Source organism: Ambystoma mexicanum, chromosome 11, assembly GCF_040938575.1.
Source record: "Ambystoma mexicanum isolate Mex_15411 chromosome 11, UKY_AmexF1_1, whole genome shotgun sequence".
NCBI lineage: Eukaryota > Metazoa > Chordata > Amphibia > Caudata > Ambystomatidae > Ambystoma > Ambystoma mexicanum.
Window position 1 is genome coordinate 12,034,848 of NC_090934.1, and position 26,551 is coordinate 12,061,398.

Genomic DNA, 26,551 nt, shown 5'->3' on the forward strand with positions numbered 1-26,551 from the left:
GATGGTGTTGGCCGAGGCTGTGAGAATCGGCTGTTTCCAGGACTCGAAACCAGATATTCATCCATTATTTTCATCCCAGGCGACAGCTAGATGGAAACACAGTGCTTTGATCGCCAGGTGCATGAGGATCCATGAGGATCTATGAGGGTCCATCTAGTAACACTGTCCAAGATACAAAGCTAAGTTGCATCTCAGTGCCCCCAATGACAGGTTCGTGACATTACACCCGTGGGAGCGGTATAGGTAGGGCCAAGAAATATGAACACTTATTTTCTGCACACAGGGCACTCACCATGTTTTTTCTAAAACCGCCATTCATCCCGTGACCTAATTAGAACACTCTGCACCTTGTTGGCAACATGTATGGAGGGGAGAGTTGCAGAATGAGCCATTCACGGTTAGGAAACGGTCTGGGATCATTGGGGCCCGAGCATGGGAAGTGAGGTGCGAGTATCGGTTTTCCTTGAAGCCAAGTTTCGATCTCTGTTGACATGAATTGCTAATTTGGCGGTCTCAGAGCGATGAAGCATCCACGGCCACCCTAAGAAGCGCCAACCGATGGCATAAAGACTTTATCACGGTCAGCATGAAACCTGCCAGCCAATGAAGCAGTGAATCAATGATGCTCATGGCAACGAACTAGGGTGGCTCTGAAGATAGTGGATTAGCCAATGGTAGATTCCAGTGTATAGGGTTTGAATATAGTAGCCAATAACTGTTCGAATTTTATGAAATGTTTTTTGTAATTATGTACAGTCTGTGGTTTTTCACCGTTTATTCCTTGGGCGGGTTGAGAATTATATGGCTTTTCACCTGGCCGTTACTTTTACAAAATAAATTAAATAAAGCCGGGTTTTTCCTCCACGTGGTGCGCTTCATTATTTTGTGTAATTGGATTGAATTTGGTGGCACTTATACAGAACACTCACACTCCACATGAATGAGGTCCTGCCCAACCAGCCTCCAGGAATGTCTATCCAAGAAGAGTGAGCTCCTGCCCAACCCAGAGCCAGGAATGCCTATCCAACAAGAGTGAGCTCCTGCCCAACCCGCAGCCAGGAATGCTTATCCAAGAAGAGTGAGCTCCTACCCAACCCAGAGCCAGGAATGCCTATCCAACAAGAGTGATCTCCTGCCCAACCCGCAGCCAGGAATGCTTATCCAAGAAGAGTGAGCTCCTGCCCAACCCGCAGCCAGGAATGCCTATCCAAGAAGAGTGAGCTCCTGCCCAACCCGCAGCCAGGAATGCCTATCCAACAAGAGTGAGCTCCTGCCCAACCCGCAGCCAGGAATGCCTATCCAACAAACGTGAGCTCCTGCCCAACCCGCAGCCAGGAATGCCTATCCAACAAGCGTGAGCTCCTGCCCAACCCCCAGCCAGGAATGCCTATCCAAGAAGAGTGAGCTCCTGCCCAACCCGCAGCCAGGAATGCCTATCCAACAAGCGTGAGCTCCTGCCGCCCAACCCACAGCCAGGAATGCCTATCCAAGAAGAGTGAGCTCCTGCCCAACCTGCAGCCAGAAATGGCTCCTGCCCAACCCCTGTCTTGGAGTACATACTCCAGTACAGTATACTCGTAACCAACCAGTTACCGGAAATGCCTATCCAAGTAGAGAGAACTTCAGCCAAACTGGCCCACAGGAATGTCCACCCCACAAGATCAAGCCCTTACCCAACTCGGGTCCAGAAAAGCTACCCCACAACCTACCTCAACACCTGTACCCTGGACTCGGGCTTCGGTCTCCCATTGATTGCCTACCCCAGGAATAGCCACAAATAAGCAAGAGGGTATTGGCACAGGGGGGAGGGGGACTGCAGTGCATGCTTGGGAGGCGGGGGCAGATGCAATCGGGGGGCTGCGCAGAGGCGTCGGGGAAGCTGCAGCTCATTGATGGGAGTGGGTAGAGCAGACAGGTAGGGTAGCAGGCACTCAGAGGAGGTAGTGGTTCAACATCAAGTACAATGGTAAGTGGCTTCATACATGTACATACTGCAGTATTTAATCAGCAGCCGATGAAGTCTCCTCTCTGCCCGGCATGTAGGGGACAAATTCAGCAAGTAAGAGTCACTTCAAGTCCAAGAGCAGGTTGCAGCAAGTAAACGGGTGTAGGGCGACACTGGGCAAGTCAAGGGGTAAGGGTGCCCATGGGACAGTAAGGGGGTGCTTCCAAGCAAGTCACTGGGACCAACGGCCAATGCCAACCAAGTCACCAGGGAGATGCGGATCACAAGAGAGTAAGGGGAGGCTGTGGAAGACCTCACAAGGGCCAGGTGGGGTAAGGAAAAGAGGCCATGGGGCAGGAAGGGGAGGCTTATGAGGTGGTCACTGGGGTGAGGAGGCCATGGGGCAGGAAGGGGAGGCATCTGAGGTGGTCACTGGGGTGAGGAGCCCATGAGGCAGGACGGGAGGCTTATGAGGTAGTCACTGGGGTGAGGTCGCCATGGGATAGGAAGGGGAGGTATCTGAGGTGGTCACTGGGGAGAGGAGGCCATGGGGCAGGAAGGGGAGGTATCTGAGGTGGTCACTGGGGTGAGGAGGCCATGGCTCAGGAAGGGGAGGTATCTGAGGTGGTCACTGGGGTGAGGAGCCCATGAGGCAGGACGGGAGGCTTATGAGGTAGTCACTGGGGTGAGGTCGCCATGGGATAGGAAGGGGAGGTATCTGAGGTGGTCACTGGGGTGAGGTGGCCATGGGGCAGGAAGGGGAGGTATCTGAGGTGGTCACTGGGGTGAGGAGGCCATGGGGCAGGAAGGGGAGGTATCTGAGGTGGTCACTGGGGTGAGGAGGGCATGGGGCAGGAAGGGGAGGTTTCTGAGGTGGTCACTGGGGTGAGGAGGCCATGGGGCAGGAAGGGGAGGTTTCTGAGGTGGTCACTGGGGTGAGGAGCCCATGAGGCAGGACGGGAGGCTTATGAGGTAGTCACTGGGGTGAGGTCGCCATGGGATAAGAAGGGGAGGTATCTGAGGTGGTCACTGGGGTGAGGAGGCCATGGGGCGGGAAGGGGAGGTATCTGAGGTGGTCACTGGGGTGAGGAGGCCATGGGGCGGGAAGGGGAGGTATCTGAGGTGGTCACTGGGGTGAGGAGCCCATGAGGCAGGACGGGAGGCTTATGAGGTAGTCACTGGAGTGAGGTCGCCATGGGATAGGAAGGGGAGGTATCTGAGGTGGTCACTGGGGTGAGGAGGCCATGGGGCAGGAAGGGGAGGTATCTGAGGTGGTCACTGGGGGGAGGAGGCCATGGGGCAGGAAGGGGAGGTATCTGAGGTGGTCACTGGGGTGAGGAGGCCATGGGGCAGGAAGGGGAGGTATCTGAGGTGGTCAGTGGGGTGAGGAGGCCATGGGGCAGGAAGGGGAGGTATCTGAGGTGGTCACTGGGGTGAGGAGGTCATGGGGCAGGAAGGGGGGCTTTTGGAGGTGGTCATTGGGTTGACAAGGGCATTGGCCAGAAAGGGGGCCCTTTGCAGGTGGACACCTGAAGTTCAGCATGATGTGGACAAGGTTGCATGGTGGTGTTAAGATGTAGCAGAAGTCATTTGTAGCGCGCCTGTACACAGGTGTTTCTAGGCGCGCTGTAAGGTGGTGCATGGGGAGGATAGAGGGTAAAATGACAGGTGGGTGGGCAAACTGGATTTGATAAGCGGCCAGGTGGTTTGGGAATGTTCCTGGCACTGAGAAGGATAAAACCCACCTTACTTTGAAGGGTGGGCGCTATTGACTAGATGAATGGTGGTTGGAGGGGAGGGAGGCTGAGGTACCCGGGTGGGGGCGCAGTCAACTAGTCACTGGCACAGGTAGTTTAACTGAGCCAGTGGCTGGTTAAGGGGGTGAGTGACACATCCTGTAGCTGGACTGGGGGTAAAAGGAGGTGCAACCCTTACCATGAAGGCCAGCGAGGTGAACAGGAAGCCGGCGATCAGCTTGATGTAGGGCCCGTGGCTCATGACCAGCTTCAGTCCTTGGAAGAAAGAGGGCGCCTGCTCCGACAGAAGCTTGCTCGAGTCTGTGGGACCAAGAGGAAAAGGGGTTAGCAAGAAGGGGGCAGAAGGGTGAGCGCATGGGGACGCAGGCGAGGCATGAGAACAACTGAGGAGGCAGCAGAAGAGGGGACAACACAGACCAGTGGAGGGGGCAAGGAAGAGTGGAGCAGAAATGGGTGTCAAAAGTCTGCCCGCACGTGCCCTGGCAGGAGCCCTCACACTCTTAGCCACTTTCCTTCCTGTCCAATCCCATCACTGAACCGCACTGGTGTCTGCCCACTGCTGCTGAAGACCCCTCCAAGGGAATGCCAGTCTGCTGACCTATGGCTGCGACGCTGCTGCTCCCATGGGCTTTTCCTGGCCCACGTTGCTCATGGAACTACCAGGGTAAGCCTGGTTGCTCCGCTGAGTGCGTTTGTTGTGTGGTGACTTTTTGGTGAAATTACACGCAAATCGAAGTGAAGCTTTTAATAATGCCATCCTGAAAGCGCTTGACGATGAACTTTGCTTTGTGGACTCTGGTTTCCCCTCTGGGCATTTCAACATTCTTTGGCAGTTTCCTGCAGCCTAGGCACAATTCGAATATGCCTTTCCATCATGGCTGCCTTTGTGTTTCACCCAATTGTCTTCCTGGCCTTGCCTGCTCCCCCTCCCTATTGGTTGCTCATGGCTTGGTAAGCCAATCCCTTCAACCGGGAGACGGCCCATCCGAACAAGGCCCACGACGAAGGCCCCGTCTACCCCTGTGCACCACGGTACGCCACTAACTGCCCCCGTGAAGGTCTCTGAGATCCCCCACCCCCATGCCCCCATGAATGTCTCTGTCCCACCACCCACCCCCATCCCCTGTGAATGTCTCAGAGTTCCCCCCCATGCCTCAGTGAATGTCTCTAAGTCCCCCTAGCCACCCCCTTGCCCACACCCATCCCCTTTCCCTGTTTAGACTGGCAGTACCCCAATTGCCATCAGGCACAGTAATCGTAGCTGTCCGTCTTTCCTATCCACCTGCCCTCCCCTCCTCTTCTTTTTTCCCCCTCCCCTTGCCTTGTTATAGTCCGGCACTACCCCAATTGCCGTCAGGCCTAGTTATCGTAGCTGCTTGCCTATTGCAGCCACCTGCTCCCCCTCTTTTTATGTCCTTTGCATTTACTCTCATCATTTGTCCCGTGACCGTCGATAGCAGCTTGTCTGTCTCCCCCCCACTCCTCTCCAGCACTATTCTGAATCGTCGTCGGACCTATTTTTATAGTCGCTTCTTTTGTTCCGCTCCTTCACTCCACACCCCCCCTCCTCCCCTTACCCCACCTCTTGTATACTCATGCACTACATCAATTGTCGTCAGGCATAGTAATATTACTGCTGGTTTGTCTCCTTTTCCCTTCCCTCTGCTTGTACTTGCACCATCTGAAATGTCGCCAGGCTGATAGTTATTTTCTCACATTCCAAATTGTTTTCAAGGATTTGTAAGAATGTGGTTATATTTTCCCTTGTTCCCTCCCTTCTTGAAGCGCTTTGAAACACATTGTGTATAGGTGCTATACAAATAAACAATCAATTCAATTGAAAGGCCTTGGCCCGGGGCCACGCAATGTAGATTGCACCGGCACTGGTGACAAGCATTGTTCAGGCTCTACTGCACACCTCTGAACTAGGACTCCCAGGATTCCTCATCATTGGCCGTGGTGGCTGGAGCTGATGGGAGCTGTAGTCCAAAACATATTGCAAGCAAAAGTTTGCAGTCCCTGCTCCATTAATACATAGGCATAGGATCCTCACCAAAGCATGAGGAGAGAAGCGGGTGCTGTGCCACTGGGCATAGCAACCTCACCAAGGCCTGAGGGACACGGGTGCTGTGCCACTGGGCATAAGCAGACAGGGAATAGCAACCTCACCAGGGACAGGGAGGGAAGCGGTGCTGTGCCACTGTCACACTCCGCCTCTAATCTCACCTGTTTATCCTTTGGAGTCTTGTTCTTCGGAGGACTTCCCTTCTTTCTGGTGGTTTGGGATTGTACAGATATGGGCGAGTGTCTTCTGTCGCCAGTGTGCAGGTAGGGTACCAGCCTCAGAGATGTAGGCGTTCAGTATTCCAGGGAGGATCAGGCAAGTATAGATCCGAGTCCAGGAAGGGTTTGGAAACCAGGAAGGAATCGGAAAACTTGCACCGGGCCAAAGGCAGAATATGAGTGCAGTACGGATCCAGGCTAAGGGCCCGAGGAGAAAGCGGTATGATCAATTCCACAAGCGGTAAGCACGGACAGAACCGAATATTACCAGGAAGGAATTGGGAACCGCTAAAAAAAAGGGGCTAGCACAAGAGTAGAGGGAAGTTAGACACACACTTGCCGGAACTTTGGGAAGGTAGCATTGAGGCGCGCAGCGCCGCAGGGGCGTGTCTGTTTTCTAGGAAGTGGCAGGTCAGTTGAAACACTAGACAGGGAACTTCGTAATGGCGTTGGCCATGTTGGGAGTATACTAGAAAGGATGTTGTGGTGTTTGATGGACCATGTAGTCCAGAAGGGGCGGAGGCAGTGAATCATGACAGCATGCCCCCTCTTAAACTGTGATCCATCAGGTTTACCTGGATGGGTTAGATGGAGCCTGCGTAGCAAACAGGGGGCATTCATGTTGGACATAGGTTCCCATGTGCGTACGCTGGGAGGATAACCTTTCCATTCCACTAAGTATTGCAGTCGACCTCTTCTATATCTGGAATTGCATATCCTGGAAACTTCAAATTCGAGTTGATCATTGATGAGTAGTAGGTCGTAGAGCTGTCCTGGTGTTTTGAGAGTAGGGTTTATGCAAGGACGTGTGAAAAACGGGATGGATCTTCTTCCAGGATTCTGGTAATTGAAGTTGAAATGCCACAGGGTTAATGATCTCCTTTATCGCAAAGGGCTCGAGGAATTGTGGGGCCAGCTTGTTGGGTTGTAGGTGTCGAGGCAAAAGTCTAGAGGAAAGCCAGACCTTGTTGCCGATGGCATACATAGGACCAGGTCTCCTCCTGGTATCAGCAAATTGTTTAACATCCATCCTGGCCTTTTCTAGATGTCATTTCACTTCCTTGTGTACAGTGACCATATGCTCCATCCAGGAATCAACCGAAGGAACCAGGGTGGAGTGAGGCAGGAGTGTTAGCAGAACAGATGGATGGAATCCTTGACTGCAAAAGAAAGGGCTTGTCTTGATGGCAGAGTGGTCAGAATTGTTGTATGCAAATTCAGCTACTGGAATCAAAACTGACCAATCATCCTGGACCTTGGAGGCAAAGCATCGTAGGTATTGTTCTAGGGTCCGATTTACTCATTCGGTTATCCCGTTGGTCTGAGGATGGTATCCTGAAGACAAGGCACATGGAATACCCAACATTTGGCACAAGTACTTCCAAAACTGGGAAATGTATTGAGGTCTTAGATGGTTTTGGAAGGGAGACCATGTAGTCTAAAGATGTGATTCAAGAAAATTCCTGCCATTTCTGGTGCCGATGGTAGCTTATCCAAGGGAATGAAATAGGCCATATGGGTAAACAGGTCGATGGTAACCCAGATGGTTGTGAAGCCTTTGGAAAGAGGTAATTCTACAATGAAATCAGTGGCAATTATCTCCCAAGGTCGGGCCAGCAATGAAGGTTGATGAAGAAGACCAGCTGGTTTTCTATTGTCGCACTTGTTCTGACTGCAGATAGCAGAGGCTTGGATGTATGCCTTTATATCCTCGGCCATTCTAGGCCACCAAAAGTTTCTCTGGATGAGTTGAAGAGTAGGCGCAATGCCCCGATGGCCGGAATGGAAGGTATCATGACAGAGGTTTGTTATCTTGGTTCGCAGGCTTTGTGTAGGTATAACCAGACACTTGTCTTTGAAGAGGTAACCGTCCTTGGCAATGGGAAACCATTTGCTGGTCTTGGTGTATTCCTTCCAGAGTTCAGAGTGGGGTCTCAGTGTGGATGTTATCCAATAGAGAGTTGGCCTGGGCTACGAACACAGATCCGGGAAACATCTTAGGAAAGGTACTGGCTTCCTCAGGTTCGTAATCAGGACGTCTAGATAGTGCGTCAGCTATTATGTTGGTTGTTCCGGGTACATGGTGGATTTGAAACTGGTATGGAGCGAAAAAGAAGGCCCAACAATCCTGATGACTGTTTCTACACTCCAGGGACTGAAGGACCTGTAAATTCCGACTTCAAACTTGTACAGGAAACTTGGCACCCTAGAGTAGATGACGCCACTCTGTAAAAGCCTGCCAGATGGCGTGCAATTCCTTCTCCAGTACCGAGTAATGTGTTTCACTAGGATTCAAAGTTCGAGACAGATATGCAATGGGAGGTTCTTCCTTGTCCTCGGATTCTTGTTTTAGGACTGCCCCTATGGCGTAGTTCGAGGCGTCAGTTTCCACCAGGAAGGGTTTATTGATGTCAGGTTGAGCCAGGATGGGTCTTTGAGTAAATCTTTGTTTTAGTTCTTGAAAGGCGGTCTCTTGATCAATCGACCTGTTGAAGGGTATGTCTTTCTTCAATAATGCAACTATAGGTTGTACTATGGCAGAAAATGTAGGGATGAACTTCCTATAAAAATGTGCAAGTCCCAGGAAGGATTGTATCTGTTTTACTGATGTAGGGGCAGGCCACGAAAGGATAGTCTCAAACTTGGCAGGATCCACTTCTATTCCTGGAGGATTTAAAACGAATCCCAGATAATGACCAGTAGGGACATGGAAAATACACTTCTCTGGCTTGGCCAGCAGTTTATTCTCTCGCAAACGTTGTAAGACCAGAGTCGCGTGTTCTTGATGTAGTATGGGATCACTGGAATAAATCAAAATGTCATCCAGATAAACAATAACAAAACGGAATAGCATGTCTGAAAAGACTGTCCATAAAGCGCTGGAAAACTGCTGGAGCATTGGCTAGACCAAATGGCATCACTAAATATTCGAAATGTCCGAAGGATGTCCTGAAGGCAGCCTTCCACTCATCGCCTTCCTTTATACGGACCAAATGGTAAGCGCCCCTCAAGTCAAGTTTGGTAAAGATGACGGCGCTGCGTACCACTTCCAAGATATCAGAGATGAGTGGTAATGGATAACGGTCCTTAAGGGTGCATTGATTAAGATCCCGGCAGTCCAGGCAGGGTTGGAGTTCTTTGGTATCCTCCTTGGGCACAAAAAATAATGAGGCCCCCACAGGGGACTTAGAAGGACGAATGGTTCCATTGATGAGGTTGGTGTCCAGGTATTTACGTAGAGCTTTTTTCTCGGGTTCAGAAAGTATAAACATCCTTCCAAATGGTATAACTGCAGAGTTCTCAGTATTGGTAGCACAGTCTTCAGGACGATGGGGAGGTAGTGATTGAACAATAGCTGATGAGAATACATCTGAAAATTGATGGTATTTCTCATGTACCTGGGTAATGTTGGACACACAAATGGATGATTGTTCGGAAGCCTGGGTTTCTGCGGATATGGGTAGCATCATATTCTGGACAGACAATGAGATAGACAAAATTCTGAACCTAGAACCGGCTGCCCAGTTTATATATGGGTTGAGCTTTTGGAGCCAGGGCATGCCCAAAACCATTGGGTAATGAGATGCCTTTATTATGTCAAAACGTAGCATCTCCTGATGGTTGTTTATTGACAGTAGTAATTCCATGATTTGCTGGGTTATGGATCCAGAAGACAAAGGTTTCCCCATCTATTCCTTCGACCGCCTGGATGATCTCTTTGGATTCTCAGGGTATATGGTGCTTCAAAGCACACTCGTGGTCCAGAAAAATACCCATAGCACCACAATTCACCAGGGCCAGGATGGAATGCTTCTCCCTATTGGCGGTTGACAAGGATACCTGAAGTATCACCAAGCTATTTGAATGTTGACAGTTCACAGAAGAAGAATCGGAGCATGTACCTTTCTCCCGAAGCTGGGCTCCATTCAAGATCGGGAGCTGGCGTTTCCCGAACGCTGAGGTGGGGCTATTGGACAATTTCTTACGAGGTGTTTGTCAGAAGCGCAATACATACAGAGTCCAGTGTTGATCCGACGAATCCTTTCCTGTGGAGAGATAGGTCCCCGCAAGGAACCAAGTTGCATAGGTTCAGGATCTGGAGAGTGAAGGGGGCTGTTTCTTTAGGACTAGGATAATCCAAGGGAACCTTCTGTGGTAATGACCGTGTCTTTCTCTTTTCTGTGTTTCTCTCTTGGATGCGAAGTCGATTTGTAAGGACAAGTCTAACAAAGTCTGGAAGGAAATTGGACGGCCACTCTGGCCAATTCATCCTGATTTCATCCTTTAACCTACGATGAAACAACGTAAAACATGCTTCTGGAGTCCAATTCGCCTCCTTGGCCAATTGCTTAAAGCGGGTTACGTAAGACAACATATCTTGGTTGCTTTGTTGGAACTCCAACAGTTTCTCTTGAGCACTGTATACTTGGACAAGGAGGGAAGCAGGTGCTGTGACACTAGGCATATGCAGACAGGGCATAGCAACCTCACCAAAAATAAGGAGGGAAGCGGTGCTGTGCCACTGGGCATAAGCAGACATGACATAGAAACCACACCAAGGACAAGGATGAAAGCAGGTACTGTGCCAATGGGCATAAGCAGACAGGACATAGACACCACACCAAGGACAAGGAGGGAAGCGGGTACTGTGCCACTGGGCATTAGCAGACAGGGCATAGCAACTTCACCAAGGACAAGAAGGGAGGCAGGTGCTGTGACAGAGGGCATAAGCAGACAGGGCATAGCAACCTCACCAAGGACAAGGAGGGAAGCGGGTGCTGTGCCACTGGGCATAAGCAGACAAGGCATAGCAACCTCACCAAGGACAAGGAGGGAGGCAGGTGCTGTGACAGAGGGCATAAGCAGACAGGGCATAGCAACCTCACCAAGGACAAGGATGGAAGCAGGTACTGTAACACTGGGCATAAGCAGACAGGGCATAGCAACCTCACCAAGGACAAGGAGGGAAGCGGTGCTGTGCCACTGGGCATAAGCAGACAGGGCATAGCAACCACACCAAGGACAAGGAGGGAAGCGGTGCTGTGCCACTGGGCATAAGCAGACAGGGCATAGCAACCTCACCAAGGACAAGGAGGGAAGCAGGTGCTGTGACACTGAGCATAATCAGACAGGGCATAGCAACCTCACCAAGGACAAGGAGGGAGGCAGGTGCTGTGACAGAGGGCATAAGCAGACAGGGCATATCAACCACACCAAGGACAAGGATGGAAGCAGGTACTGTGACACTGGGCATAATCAGACAGGGCATAGACACCACACCAAGGACAAGGAGGGAAGCAGGTGCTGTGACACTGGGCATAAGCAGACAGGGCATAGCAACCTCACCAAGGACAAGGAGGGAAGCGGGTGCTGTGCCACTGGGCATAATCAGACAGGGCATAGACACCACACCAAGGACAAGGAGGGAAGCAGGTGCTGTGACACTGGGCATAAGCAGACAGGGCATAGCAACCTCACCAAAAATAAGGAGGGAAGCGGTGCTGTGCCACTGGGCATAATCAGACAGGGCACAGGATCCCCAGCAAGGCCAGAGAAGGGAAGCAGGAGAGGAGCGGGTGCGGTCATGGGCAGCGCCAGGATAGGGCTAAGTTCTCACCCACTCTCGTTGAGGCAGCAGTCGTCACTCTGCTGTGAGCCCAGCCCGGGCTCAGATGGCAAGACGCCGTCACGTTCCTCACCGGGGTGAGAGAACAGTCATTAACGTGGCTGCTGGCAGAGGGCAAAAGCCTGCCCGGGGATATCAGTAGCCCCGACCCCCCCACCCCCATGTTGAAGCTGAAGGCTTAACTGCTGGGCTCGTCCTTCACATCGCCCATGCCATGTAAGAACCACTATCAGCACTAACTAAACAACGCGTGTGTGTGCATGCGAGGGGTGTATGCACGCGTGCATGTGAAGGAGGGTGTAAGTGGGTGTATGTATGCAAGGGGGCGTCTTTACGTGCACGCACGCGGTGTGTATGGGTGGGACTCACATGTGAATGAGTGTGCAGTGCAAATGTTCTGGGTGCCCGTGTGACTGGCAGGCATGCTGCATGGGTGCAGGACCCATGGGTGAACGTGTGCACATCTGTGTGTCCCTAGGCTGGGGCCCAGGGAGGGGCACTGGCGCATGAACATTTTTTGACAGGAGCATGGCATGTTTGACTGGCGTTTTTGGGCAAAGCAAAGCCAACCTGAGTTGTGTGAAGGTGGGGTTGGAGTGGGGGGAGGGTAGTACAGTGGAGCTGGCTGCGTGCTACTGTGACATGGAAATGTGTGCTTGCATTGAGGGCAAAGGCAATATGAGTGTTCTTACATGGGGGAGGGTATGCTTCCTTACTGTGGCCTGGCATGTTTTTTTACAGGCATTAATGGCAAATACAACGTGGTGTTCTTACATGGCGCGCGGAGGGGCATTTGTGCAGCCCCCACGGCACTGTGTGCTTACTGTGCATGACATTTTCTGGCGTTACAGGGTAAGTACACCATGAGTACAACATGAGTATTCTTGTCTGGGGGAGATGTGTTTGATGATATGCCATTTATATGGCACTTTGCCAAACACTGTACAGCGAACATATTCACATACAATTATCAGCCAACCGAAGTTGCTAGCCATGTACCGACCTCCACCAGGATTTGAACCTGCGAATCACAGATCGCAGTAGCAAGCGCTCAACCCGCTGAACTATCTTACCAGCTAGCGAGGACATGTTTTCTTACTGTGTGTTAGGGAGAATTCTCATGTATGGCTAATTTCCCTCACCTAGCGAATCCCTCAGCAGCTTTGCTGGATTTCTGGGGTTTATTTTTTCCACCTGGTAAGAGCGTGAGCCTTTTTCCCACTCTTACATGTGTTTTGCTGTGTGTATTTCTACTGTTTGTGTGATCTTGGGCTCTGAAGCCACACCACCCCATGAGCCCAACTTTTTGTGTGTGTTACACAGCATCCTCGGTGCAGTGACACAGGGTCGTCTTTGAGACTTCCCACTGACTCAATTTTTCTGGGGCTGACTACTGTCCCCCAGAAACATGTAAAGTTGCCATTAACTTTATATAGTCATTTAAACTACAGACCTAATGCACCCCATCTTACATGGAGTATTAGAAAGGGTTAATTCCTACCCCTTTTTGTCTGTACCTCTTGGAGCCTCGTTTCTCTCCCTTAGCGTTTAGACTTGGCTGGTGGCAGTGGTATCTACCCTAACTTTTCTACCACGATTATACTATATAAACGTGGTACTGTTTTAGGCTATTGTATTAGACTCGAACTTAAACCCGCTTGACCAAATAATTTTTATTTCGGCTCTGGTCGGGTTTTATCGCCATTTCTTTTTGTTAAAGTCCTTCTTGTGTTTTACTTTGTGCGGCAAACCAGGTTTGCCTCCTTTGTTCGCCTTCCTTTGGCGGGCCTCTGCGAAGAAGCCCTCCTTTGGCGTCTGGGTGTCTAGGTGGGCTGAATGTGAGGGAGGGGTGTAGTCACCCCCTGCAAAGGGTATCCTTGGAGACCCAAGTCGCACTTTGTGTCGATTGGATGAGGTGGTTGTCCCGGCCAGACAACCCCCCTGCTGAGTGATTGACAGACAGGCTGTGTGAATGGGGGATTTTTGGCATAAAAGGCAGGACTCGTGGGCTGGAAGTCAGAGTCCCCACTGGAACTGCAAGGAACCGAAGAGAAGTGGAGAAGAAGACAGCTGCTGCAACTCCCGAGTCCCGGTGAAGCCCTGCTGCAGTCCTGAGCTATCTACCCTTCATCGACAAGAGAAGATCCAGTCCGGAGTCTTCTTCCCTTGAGCCTGGTGGGATCAACCAGCTCGCCTTCCACAGTCAGAGGATCCTCTTCTTGGTTGAAATCACTGCACTGAGCTGTAGTAGTCCGGATAGCCATCAGAAGAGCCCTCTCCTGTTTTAAAGGAGCGCACCTTTTATTCACCGTTGCTTTTGCTGCTGCTGGCTTCATCCCGGGGTAGTGCAGATCACTCCAGACGTCGTCGTCCTAGTCCCCACGACTGAAGCTCCATGAACCGTGAGTTTGCGGGAACTACCAGGAACAACTGCCGTAGCAACAGCTTTTCTTTATACGAATAAGGTACTGTGTCCGACTTCGAGGAACTAGAGTGATTTTCTCCTCACCAAAGGCTTGTCCTCATCTTACTTCCTTCTTATAACTTTGCTTCCCTTTTGACAATATCCAAGTACTCCTAGCAATCTCGAATCGTGAACTGTTCTAACCTTGTGATCCTCGACAACAGGGCCCTGTCCCATTTGACACTGGCGCAGGCCTATTGACTTATATACTTTTTAGAAAGTGTTGCTTGATTCCATCTGCCTTGACAAAAGTATTGTCTATGATTTTTATCCCCAACTCTTGTGTTAATTCATGAGCTAAGTGTGTTTGACTACGGTAACATTTCTGTTCGTGGGTACGCTTCTCTTTCGTAAGACCGAACTATCATTACTGTCAAAAAGTGATCGCGTAACAACCCCCGGTAACGTCTTTGTTTCACAACACCGGTCTGTCAAATCCAAAGGTACTTACCCTGAATTGTTCTGCACAAGGGGAATTGGTTGTGTGTAGTGTATTTGAAGTGTGGTTTTAATTCAACAGAAGTTAAGTGTTTTGTGAACAGATGGTCTAAAAATACATTTACTTTTACTTTTTAACCAGAAACCTTGAGTCAGGGTTTGCTGGAGTCACAGTAATTGTGGTCCTTTGTGTAACCTCTACTACTGCTCATTTGCTCTTGAGATAAGTCTGGCTGCTCCGCTACTGCTACCACTCTGACATAGCGGTGCAGGCTTGTACCAAAGGTGAAATTGTACTACCACCTGTAGTCTTAATCTTGTGTAGTGGTCCCTAAGGGCACTGCCCAGGATTCTGCCTCACACTGTGCCATTGCATTTTATGACTGGTGTTAAGGCCAAAGGTAATGTAAGTGTACTTACATTGGGGTGGGGGCATTCATGAAGGCTGCAAGGCAATGTTTTTTTACTGTGGCATGACATGTTTTATTGCCATTAGGGAGCAAATACAACATGATGAGAGTTCTTACATGGAAAGGGGGCTTTTGTGTAGACAGCAAAAGAAATGTCTTACTGTGGCATGGCTTTTTTGTACTGGCATTAAGGCAATGCCAACAGGAGTATGTCTTTACATGGGGATACTGGTCTATATTGGCAGAGCCAGCATAAACATTTGTTTTCATAGTTTCATTGCTGGAACTATGGACAAAGCAAACAGGAGTATTTTCTTAAGTGGAAATAGTGGCATGTATAGGTGCACCAGAATGGCCATGTGTGGGCACAATCAAAATGAAAATGCTTTTTACACTTGCAGAGTCCTGGCTCATAGTGGGCAACAGCATTATGAAAATGCACATAAAAATGCTCCCGTGCATTGTTGGTCACTTGGCATCTAATGGATGTTTTCATATCAACCCATTATTTAAAAGGTTTTCTCAGGGGGAGAACCCCCCCCAAACCTACTCCTTGATTAGTTCACCATCGGGCAACCCTGAGCATTTGGCCGGGGGAATTACAAGCCTGTAGGCCCTACCCGAGGTCTGGGTAATCTTTGACTCCACGCTTTCCTTCTCCGCCCGCATCTCCGATGTCTCTAAAAAGTCAAACTTCCTACTGCAGCTCCTCAGGGGTATTCTTCCTTTCCTCTCCTTCCCCCAGAAGCCCATTGTCTCTCGAGCCCTGGTTCTCTCTAGGTTGGACTATTGTAACAGCCTCTTTCTAAATCTACCTGCCTCTACTCTCCGCCATTTGCAACTCATCCAGAACAGGACTGCAAGACTTGTCCTTGGCAGCAAGCCCTGGTATCGTACCTCTCCAGTCCTGAAACCTCTCCCAGTGGCTGCAAGGATTAATTTCAAGACCCTTTGCATTGTCCACAAGGCTTTCCGGGGCCCGTGTCCAAAATACCTTCAGCGGCCCCTTCGTAAATACCATCCCTCCCGAGCTCTTCGCTCCTCCACCTCTGACTCCCTCAGGGTCTGCTGTTTTTCAAAGAAACGAGCTGGAGGTAGATCTCTGTCTTTGGCTGGGGCCTCCCTGTGGAACGGCTTCCCTGCCACTCTAAAACTTGAGGAGAACCATCTCCGGTTCCGCAAGACCTTACTCTTTGCTTCTGCCTTCGCCCCTTCTCTCCCCTGCTGATCTGCTCTGTCTCGGCATTGTGCATCTGGATATCCTCTGACATTTCGGGCCCAGATATCTGCTCACCCTGCCACCCACCAGCACTGCCTCCTGGTGATCCCTTGCAGTGGGGTCTGCATCTGTACCCCTACAGTCTCTCCCCGCCTTTTTACCTGCACTTCTCAGACACACCCTGTCTGTTGCCTTAAACTTAGCACTTGCCATTTGCTGGATTCACTACTACTGTTTGTTGCTTTTTATTATTTATTTATTATTATTATTTTTTCCTTTTTACACTTCTCCCCCCTCCCATTCACTTTCCCCTTCCCCTCTCCCATGCACTTGGGCATTCTCAATGTCACTGGGCCTAGTAAGATCATTGTTTCTGTTTTACCTTGTTCCCCTCCCTTGATATGATATGATAGTTTATTTCAGGGGAGTTGCTAGGTCTGGAAAAGACCAGGGGCTACGCTGATGTCGGAACTGTTGGGACTCGGGGCTAGCTAGTCTTTTGGCTGTAGCTCCTGAGATTCTATCCGGGGCTACAACCAAAAGATCAGGGGCTGTAGCCCCCTTAGCCCCCCCCCTAGCAACGCCCCTGGTTTATTTATATAGAGCCTATACACAATGTGTTTCAAAGCGCTTCAAGGCAAGGGAGGGAACAAGGGAAATACAATGACATTCTTACAAGCCATGAACAGTAAGAATGTGAAATTAACCATTGTACTCGGCCTGACGACATTTCAGATAGTGCAAGAGCTAAGACATAGATAAGGAAGGGAGGAGGAGAGTGGGAAGGAAATGGGAACAGACAGGCGACTACAGTACTAGGCCTGACGACATTTCTGATAGAGCTGGAGGAAAACAAAACGTGAGGGAGAGGGGTGCAGAAAGGGTAGGGGAGGAAACAAAACCACCGTCTAGGTCACAAACAAAAACTAGGAAACAAAACTAGGTCTGACAACGTTTCAGATAGTGCTGGAGGGAGGGGGGTGGTAACAGTAAGGGGATGGGGGAGCGACAGACGAGGTTGCAATCATACTAGGTCCAGGGACAATTCTGATAGAGTAAGTGCATAGAAGAAAGTAAGGGGAGGAGGGAAGGAGATAGGAAAAAAGGAGAGGGGAGGGGAGAGAACAGAGTAAGCACCCAAAAAGAGTGGAGAAGCAAGAGAGGAGAATACAATTGCAGAAGTCAGTAGTAACACATAATGTTGCAAGCCAGGATACAAGATGAAGATGGAAACTGCATGATTCAGGGCCACCATGAGTACAAGATGCAAAGGAAGTCCAGCATGAGAGTTGAGAAAGGGTGACGTGCCGTGAATCAATGAAGTCCATAAAAGTAAAATCCAGCATTGCCTAGTTGCGATCTGAAACACTTGTGTACGAGTGCGATACAAATAAAATATCAATATACATACTATGTTGGTCCCAGGCCCCACTTGTTACACAATCCTGGCTACGCCCCTGGTGAGTTGGGTTGAACTATGCATCGAATGGGCCAAAGGAAGGCGTAAGGTCTACTCAGCCTCCTGGGCTTGGGGAGATTGTGGTAGGGCCGGGGTAGGCGGGGAGTCCTCAATAGGCTTAAAGTCCTGTCTCACAGTTTCCAAGACTGCCTTTCCGCCCCCCTCCTGCCCCCATATTCTTGATGTTGGTTCTGCCCCTGGGTGCAGTCCCACCATTTCTTCAAAGAGGGCCTCTGCGATGGTCGTTTTGCAGAGACAGAGCAGTGCTATTGTGAGGAATTCAACCATCCACACAGTGGGTGTGAGCTCACCTGGGCTTTTTAAAAATGGTATATGAAATTGAATGATGGTAGATCAATCTCCGGAAAATGTGTGGGGCTAATCCGCACACATTTTCCTATTCTCACTGCACGACATACACAAACATGTGTGCGGTGGGTGGACACAGTCCACAGGTGCCGTTCCCCCCCCCGTCATATTTATTTGGGATAGGACAGCCAGGATTATACCATGTCATATCAAATGGGGGAGGGCCAATCCTTCCTCCTGCCATGGCTAGCCTAATTAACAAAGGCTCCATGGATCAGCCCTCATTTTGTTTACCTCTGTTGCTGGTGGTAGCGTCACATACTAATCAGTTGAATTCAAACAGGCCCACATGCGGCCTGGGCGCAGAGGTTAACAAAGCAGACAGGAAACAACCCCCCCACCCCCGCCCCCCTTGACCCACCAATACCCAGTGTCAAGCTGATGCTAGCTCTCGCCTTCAGTATCGATTGACAGGGAAACGTTATGTCTGTGACAGCATGTTTACAGTAGTCATCCCTGGAAAGGGACCCCATTCAGAAGGTGCGAGTATATGGATTGATGGAAACAGAAAGTCTGTTCTCATTGCAGCTTCAATGGAGACCTGCCGCTTTAATCAGGAACCACAGAGAGTTCCATTAACCAGAGAGACCATTTGATCCACAACAGACAGGAAGGTGGGTGGGACTTAGCATTACATGCGTTCACCCCTTTACCTTTTCTCTTGAAAGCACTCTAGTTATGTCCTCATGTATACAGAAGATTGTTGGGGACCCCTGATTGGTTCATTAAGGTGGGCTTAGCCTACACCAATCCCTGCGGTCCATTTGGCTTTAAAAGAGGGTCGAGCCCCTCTTTTGGCAGACCATCTGAAGACTTTGCAAGGAGTAACAAGAACAACTCAGCATTGGACCCTGGCAGCAGGTACAGTCTGCCTTATATCTTCCACCAGTGAAGGAACACCAAGACCTCCAAGGTGGAAGCAAGATCCCTCCCCTAAATATCTCCCAGGGAACAGAGGGAGATACTGAATCCAGAGGACCCTCCAGCAGCTCCAGTACCGGCACCCAGCCAGCACACAGCGTGCCCTGCTAGGCTCTGCAGCAAGCTTCCTAGGTGGGAAGTGCCATAGGGTCACTGAACCAAACCAAAGACAAGGCAGCTGCCTTTAACACCCTACACAGCTTTGGGCCGTCGGCCTTAAGAACACGAACACAGTGAAGAAGCAAGGAGAAGTGTGTCCGCCTTAAAGGACTTTTTTCGAGCCAGTCGAGCCCCTCGAGCTGCAACCAGCTGCACCCCTGACTCTTGTTACGCTGCAGTCGCTAACTACACCAGAGACGTCTCGACCAGTGCTTCAGAACTGCCGACCAGCACAGAGATGATTCCTGATCCTGAGCCACTGTGTAGGCCAGCCCGCAGCCATCCATCCAGCCTCGCTCGCCGAACTGCCTGCTGCATGATACCCACAGCTGTCTCTGTCGCGGAAGCTGCAGAGCGCCCTGAAGCCGACTCTACACGGTCAAGCACAAGGTGCATTGTAGTTCTGTCCCCCTGGTCCTTCTCTGAAAGCCCCTAGTGACATGTCACGACCCATTGCTCCCTTTGTGTTGAAAACAAGTATCCTTGAGCTATTGCGATTAATTACTATACCGACTGCCCTGCCCTGCTGTCAGTATCCGGAGTGCTTCCCTTTCCTTCTTTGAAACTGTCTGTCCTCTGTGTTCCTTTATAGGGTGGGCTGCATTTGTAGTGTGCTAGAACGTTCTGTCGTAATAATAATATGGTAGGTGTTTGTATAGAACCTTGACTGGACAGTCCCTTTTATCATTGGGCAATAATTGTATGTTCGCTGTGCCAATGATCTACGATGTACTAGAGGTGTGGGGCCGATTGATGGTTTAGAAGCCGATATTCATCCCTGGACCACTGGTGCCCCGGACGTGGATTCGTCACAGCCATGTACCATTCCTGATTCTCTCCCATTTAAGAGCCAAGGTAGAAGTGGGTTTAGTGGATATATTTTTCTGGACTGTAATTAGTCTGTGTTTTTAAATGTAAGTGTTTCTATCCCTTAAAGGCGGGAACTGAGCGGCCTACACCCCATCTCCACTCGGTTAGGGTTGATTTCACTTTAGGGTCTTGGCTCTGTCCTGATTTCGAAGGTCAAACCTGTGCCATAGTGCCAGTGGGCCCTGCACTCCACCCAGTTATACCGCTGAGACCCACGTGCCACCATCATGGCCTCCTTCCATTGACCCACGCGTCCCAAGTGCCACGGGCCAACCCACCGGGCTATGCCAACTCCCTCGTTTCAATATGCACAGAATTCACGCTCATCCTTGGCTTGGCACAGACTCCTGCACTGCCACTCTCACCATATGTAGAGTATCTTTGCTGACCAAGCCTGTGCCCAGCTACCCACTTCAACAAGGACAGGGAGCTGGATGGATAGAGGAAGCGGGGCAGAAGGTAGAAGGGGAGGCCAGAAGCGGGTGGCAGACTGGTGAAGGGCAGGGCACGTCTTCCCCGGGTGGACTCACCTCGTTTCTCACGCACGCCCAGGGACAGGACGATGGCGCAAAGAATGTAGATCCCGCCAATGATGCCGGCCGCCAGCATGTAGGCCTTCCTCTGCGGAAAAGAGTAGGTCAAGGTCAGCCTGTGGGAATAGCAACGTCATCACTGCTGCGACCAATGGCTCCCATGCGTGCTCAGCCATAGGGGTCCCATGCACAGCGCCAGACATCACCACCACCAGCACAATACGCAGCTCGCTCAGATACATCCGCAAAAGGTCCCATGTACAGCTGCGAGCCATCACCACCACCACCACAAGCAGCTCGCCCAGATGCATCCACAAAAGATCCCATGCACAGCTGCGAGCCATCACCACCACCACCACAACAAGCAGCTCGCCCAGATGCATCCACAAAAGGTCCCATGCACAGCTGCGAGCCATCACCACCACCACCACAACAAGCAGCTCGCCCAGATACATCCACAAAAGGTCCCATGCACTGCTGCCAGAATCACCACCACCACAAGCAGCTCGCCCAGATACATCCGCAAAAGGTCCCATGCACAGCTGCGAGCCATCACCACCACCACCACAAGCAGCTCGCCCAGATACATCCACAAAAGGTCCCATGCACAGCTGCGAGCCATCACCACCACCACCACCACAACAAGCAGCTCGCCCAGATACATCCACAAAAGGTCCCATGCACTGCTGCCAGAATCACCACCACAAGCAGCGTGCTGAGATACATCCGCAAAGGGTCCCATGCACAGCTGCGAGCCATCACCACCACCACCACCACAAGCAGCTCGCCCAGATACATCCACAAAAGGTCCCATGCACAGCTGCGAGCCGTCACCACCACCACCACCACCACCACCACAAGCAGCTCGCCCAGATACATCCACAAAAGGTCCCATGCACTGCTGCCAGAATCACCACCACAAGCAGCGTGCTGAGATACATCCGCAAAAGGTCCCATGCACAGCTGCGAGCCATCACCACCACCACCACCACCACAAGCAGCTCGCCCAGATACATCCACAAAAGGTCCCATGCAATGCGGTCAGAATCACCACCACCACAACCACAACAAGCAGGTCGCTCAGATACATCCACAAAAGGTCCCATGCACAGTGGCGAGCCATCACCACCACCACCACCACAAGCAGCGTGCTGAGATACATCCACAAAATATCCCATGCACTGCAGCCGGCCATCACCACCACCACAAGCAGCTCGCTCAGATACATCCAAAAAAAAGGTGCCATGCACAGCGGCCAGAATCACCACCACCACAAGCAGCGTGCTGGGCTTCATCCACAAAATGTCCCATGCACTGCGGCGAGCCATCACCACAAGCAGCTCGCTCAGATACATTCACAAAAGGTCCTATGCACTGCGGTCAGAATCACCACCACCACAAGCAGCGTGCTGAGCTTCATCCACAAAATGTCCCATGCACTGCGGCGAGCCATCACCACAAGCAACTCGCTCAGATACATTCACAAAAGGTCCTATGCACTGCGGTCAGAATCACCACAACCACAAGCAGCGTGCTGGGCTTCATCCACAAAATGTCCCATGCACTGCGGTGAGCCATCACCACCACCACAAGTAGCTTGCTCAGATAACATCCACAAAAGGTCCCATGCACTGCAGCCAGCCATCAACACCACCACCACAACAAGCAGCTTGCTCAGATACATCCACAAAAGGTCCCATGCACTGTGGCGAGCCATCACCACCACGATAAGCAGCTTGCTCAGATACATCCTCGAAAGGTCACATGCACTGCAACCAGCCATCAACACCACCACCACAACAAGCAGCTCGCTCAGATACATCCACAAAAGGTCCCATGCACTGCGGCCAGAATCACCACCACCACAAGCAGCTCACACAGATACATCCACAAAATGTCGCATGCAATGCAGCGAGCCTTCACCACCACCCCAAGCAGCTTGCTGCGATTCATCCACATACGATCCCATGCACTGTGGCCAGCCACCACCACCACGGCAAAGCAAAAAGGTGATTGCTGGAAGGTTTTGAATTAAATCATAACCAGGGGCACAGCTCAGGGCTACCCTCCAGACCATTGTTTTTCAGCCTGACAAACCATTACAGAAGGGGAAAGACCATATGCTAATCAAGCTTGGTCCAACACCAAGCTTGCACAGACATCAGCTATCTGCAGAGTCCCATGCACTGTGGCCAGCCGCTACCACAGGCTCCTGGGCATATTAGCCATCACAGGGCCTGCGGATAACAGCTGACCACCAAATGCTCCCCCAAATAGCTACCACCCACTAAAATCTCCCGCGAAGAGCATTTTAGAAACCATAAGAGGCAAGGATATTACCTAGCAGCAGATCCCATTGACACCAACCAACAACCACAGACCCCAGATATTGACAGTGAAAGGTTCCAAGTACAGTGCCCATCCACCACGGGCACCCCCAATCATCAGCAAGCTACCAGAGGCTCCAAGGAATGCCACTGACCACCCAGACATCAGCAAGCTACCAGAGGCTCCAATGAATGCCACTGACCACCCCAGACATCGGCAAGCTACCAGAGGCTCCAAGGAATGCCACTGACCACCCCAGACATCAGCAAGCTACCAGAGGCTCCAAGGAATGCCACTGACCACCCCAGACATCAGCAAGCTACCAGAGGCTTCAAGGAATGCCACTGGCCACCACAGGCACCCCCAGACATCAGCAAGCTACCGGAGGCTCAAAGGAACGTCACTGGCCACCACAGGCACCCACAGACATCAGCAAGCTACTATGGGCTCCAAGGAATGCCATTGGCCACCATAGGCACCCCCAGACATCAATAAGCTACCAGAAGCTCCAATGAATGCCATTGGCCACCACAGGAGCCCCCAGACATCAGCAAGCTACCAGAAGATCCAAGGAATGACATTGGCCACCACAGGCACCCCAGACATCAGCAAGCTACCAGAGGCTCAAAGGAACGCCACTGGCCACCACAGGCACCCCCAGACATCAGCAAGCTACCAAAGGCTCAAAGGAACGCCACTGGCCACCACAGGCACCCCCAGACATGAGCAAGCTACCAGAGGCTCAAAGGAACGCCATTGGCCACCACAAGCACCCACAGACATCAGCAAGCTACCAGAGGCTCAAAGGAACGCCATCGGCCACCACAAGCACCCCCAGACATCAGCAAGCTACCAGAAGCTCCAAGGAATGCCATTGGCCACCACAGGAGCCCCCAGACATCAGCAAGCTACCAGAAGCTCCAAGGAATGACATTGGCCACCACAGGCGCCCCCAGACATCAGCAAGCTACCAGAAGCTCCAAGGAATGACATTGGCCACCACAGGCACCCCCAGACATCAGCAAGCCACCACGGACTCCAAAGGATGCCAGCATCCACAACAAGGCCCTGCATACATTAGCATGCCACCAGAGGCTCAAGGGTATCATGGGCGATGACCAGCTAATGAAGGCTTCCAATGGCTGTGTGCCACAATCGGCGGCCCGCAAGGAGCGGTCATCAATCAGAGGCCCCCACACATCTGCCAGTCACAGAGCATCCACCAAGGGATCCCCAATGCAGTAGGGGCCGTGGCCATCCATCCTCATGGGCACCCACCAGGCAAGGGACCGGCTACCCCTTCAGTAGCACGTCATAGTGGCCCTGCAGACCTCACACCCAGGAGCTTGGCTGGGGATCAGGACTACTCGGAGGCCAGCCTAGTGCAGCGTGCACAGGCCCACGGAGCACAGGGAAAGGAGTGGCTACGTACCGTGCCTGCGATGGATTCCAGGTTCCGCGTGCCGTTTACTTCCACCAGCGACACACTGGCGTTTCCCATTGGTACATAGAGTGCACTGGGGATACACGGCGTGTTCGCCTGCCCCACGATCTGCCCTTGAATCGCCGTCCCCAGGAGGGTGCCCAAAACCTCCACCGTCATACCTGCAAGAGAGATGGGAAATCAGAAGATGAGAAGAAGGGAAGAGGGTGGTAGACCCCAACATCTGTGCAGTTCTTCAACGCCACCTGAAACCACACAAGGAACCACGAGGAAGACTGGGGCTCTGTAGAGAGACTGCAAGCCTGACATTCAGCTAGGCTGCAAGGCCGGTCCATGCAGGTGTCGGGGAGAAGGCCCTGCTCAGGCAGCTCCACACTAGGGGACTTGTGGGCCAGGTGAGCACCACACCAACGATTCAGGATAAGGAGGTGCTTTGAACCCAACAACGTCCCTGGAAGAGCTCAAGGAGTGTCCCACAAAGCAGGGACTCCTGCTCCAGAGATGTCCCCGGGACTGGGGCAGACCCTTGGGGTCCTCCTTGGACCGCTGAAGCCCCTCTGTCTCTGGAAGTCAAGGCTCTGAGTGACGTCCGGTTTATGGGGACACTGGACAGGGTCTGCCACATGTGTCTATGCACGCCTGACAACACATCACACAATGCAACATGCCGGCCGGAGGTCCCAGCTTGGCGAGACGCCATACTCCATGGCAAATGGTTGATTATATAGTGCAAGCCCCAACCTCATGTCCGGACATTACTAAAACTGAACATTAAACAAGTCGTTCTCTAAAACAACTTAAAAATGTGTCCACAACACCATAACTGCAGGTGAACCGTCGAACCAGTCCTGCTTTTTCCCACTGCATGCTGGGACTTGTAGCTTTGTTTCTCCCATTGTAAGTATGGGCCTACACGTCCCAGAATGCATTGGGTATAAACAGGACTGGCTCAAGGTGTCATGCATGGAACTGGGAAACTTAGCAGCTATGCAACAATGTACCAGCAGGTGCCCTTACTCGGAGCGCTGTGCGACAGCAACATGGAAGCCAAGAAGCAGAGCTTGATGGGGCGGCAAGGGGAGCATTGGCAGAAGCGCCTTGGAGTGGTGGGTACTGGGGGAGGTGGAGGGGAAAAGTGGAGGTATTGTCATGACAGCCAAGTGGGGTAGGAGGGGTGTGGCTTCAGAGCAAGCAGAGTTGTGAGGAGAGGACCTTCGACCTGCAGTCAGTCAGTGTCACACACACACACACCCACACCTCCCCACCCCCCTAACTACCTCTTGGTCCCCAGCCACCCTCAGGCCCTAGCACCCTGGAGTCTACCTGCACTCCCCGCTGTGCACCATAACACAATGAAGGTTTCACATGACAAACACTGCAGCACAGACACGCGTGACACTGCAGAGGACTGTACACTCAACAAACGTCTCCAAGTGCCATCTTATCAACCCTCCAAAATGCCGCCTGTGAGGGCTCCAACTGCAAACTTGTGATGTGCTTCCAGGGATGAGATGATGGACCTGCGATAGACCCCATAAGAAGGTCATGAGGATTTGAGGGGACCCTCGCAGTGACTAAATATATGCTTGAGCGCCAGAGACCCTGGGGGCATCAGAATAAGGACATATGGAGATGGCACACTGCTGAAAACTGGGGCAAACACATGCCCAGTCCCCCATGCCCGCTCACCGTCACGGAAAGGAAGGATACAAGACTTCAGGGCCCCCATGAAAGAAACAGAACGTGGACTGCAGACTTCCCTTAAGGGTTGGAGATGGACATGCTAGATTAGGACACTGCCCACTGGAGACCCCCGAAGACTGAGACCCAATGGAGGATCAGAATACCAACCTACTGGAGACCCCATAAAAAAGGGACCCAACTGTGACCTACTGAAGGCATCATGAAGATTATGGTCCTGCACCTTCCAGAGACCCCATCAAAGATCAAATTACGGACCTACAGGAGGGATCAGGGTTGAAAGCCGGCAATCCAATTGTTCGAGGGAGGAAAGACCGAAGATTATTTTTCGGAAATAATCTTCAGTCTTTTCTCCCTAAACATTTACAAATTGGCCCCCGCCCCCACAACCTTACTTACCTTGTGTCCCTGCGATGCCTGTTCCCTTTCACTTCCGTGATTTTGGTATGGCTGCGCGGAACACCGCCGCAACCCCCGCTCACAATATAGTGAGCAAGGGTGCGGGGGACACCACTGCAGACCCCAGCATCGAATGCGTGATTTGGTCAAACTTTTCGGCCGCTCAGAAATTTTGAGCAGCCGAAATTCAGCTAAATCACGCATTCGGACTTTTAATCTGTTATTT

The 26,551-nt window shown here is 51.5% G+C and overlaps 1 protein-coding gene across 2 annotated transcripts in view; it reads right to left on the reverse strand.

Moving 5' to 3' along the window:
* Positions 1-26,551, reverse strand: part of MFSD2A (MFSD2 lysolipid transporter A, lysophospholipid) — a 225,534-nt gene that overhangs the window by 42,837 nt on the left and 156,146 nt on the right. For both annotated transcript variants that reach the window (XM_069622396.1, XM_069622397.1), the window contains exons 6-8: positions 24,214-24,386; positions 20,451-20,541; positions 3,881-4,002 (exon numbers count right to left, since the gene is read on the reverse strand). In XM_069622396.1, the coding sequence (XP_069478497.1) occupies positions 3,881-4,002; positions 20,451-20,541; positions 24,214-24,386 (386 nt within the window). The remainder of the gene's footprint in view (positions 1-3,880; positions 4,003-20,450; positions 20,542-24,213; positions 24,387-26,551) is intronic.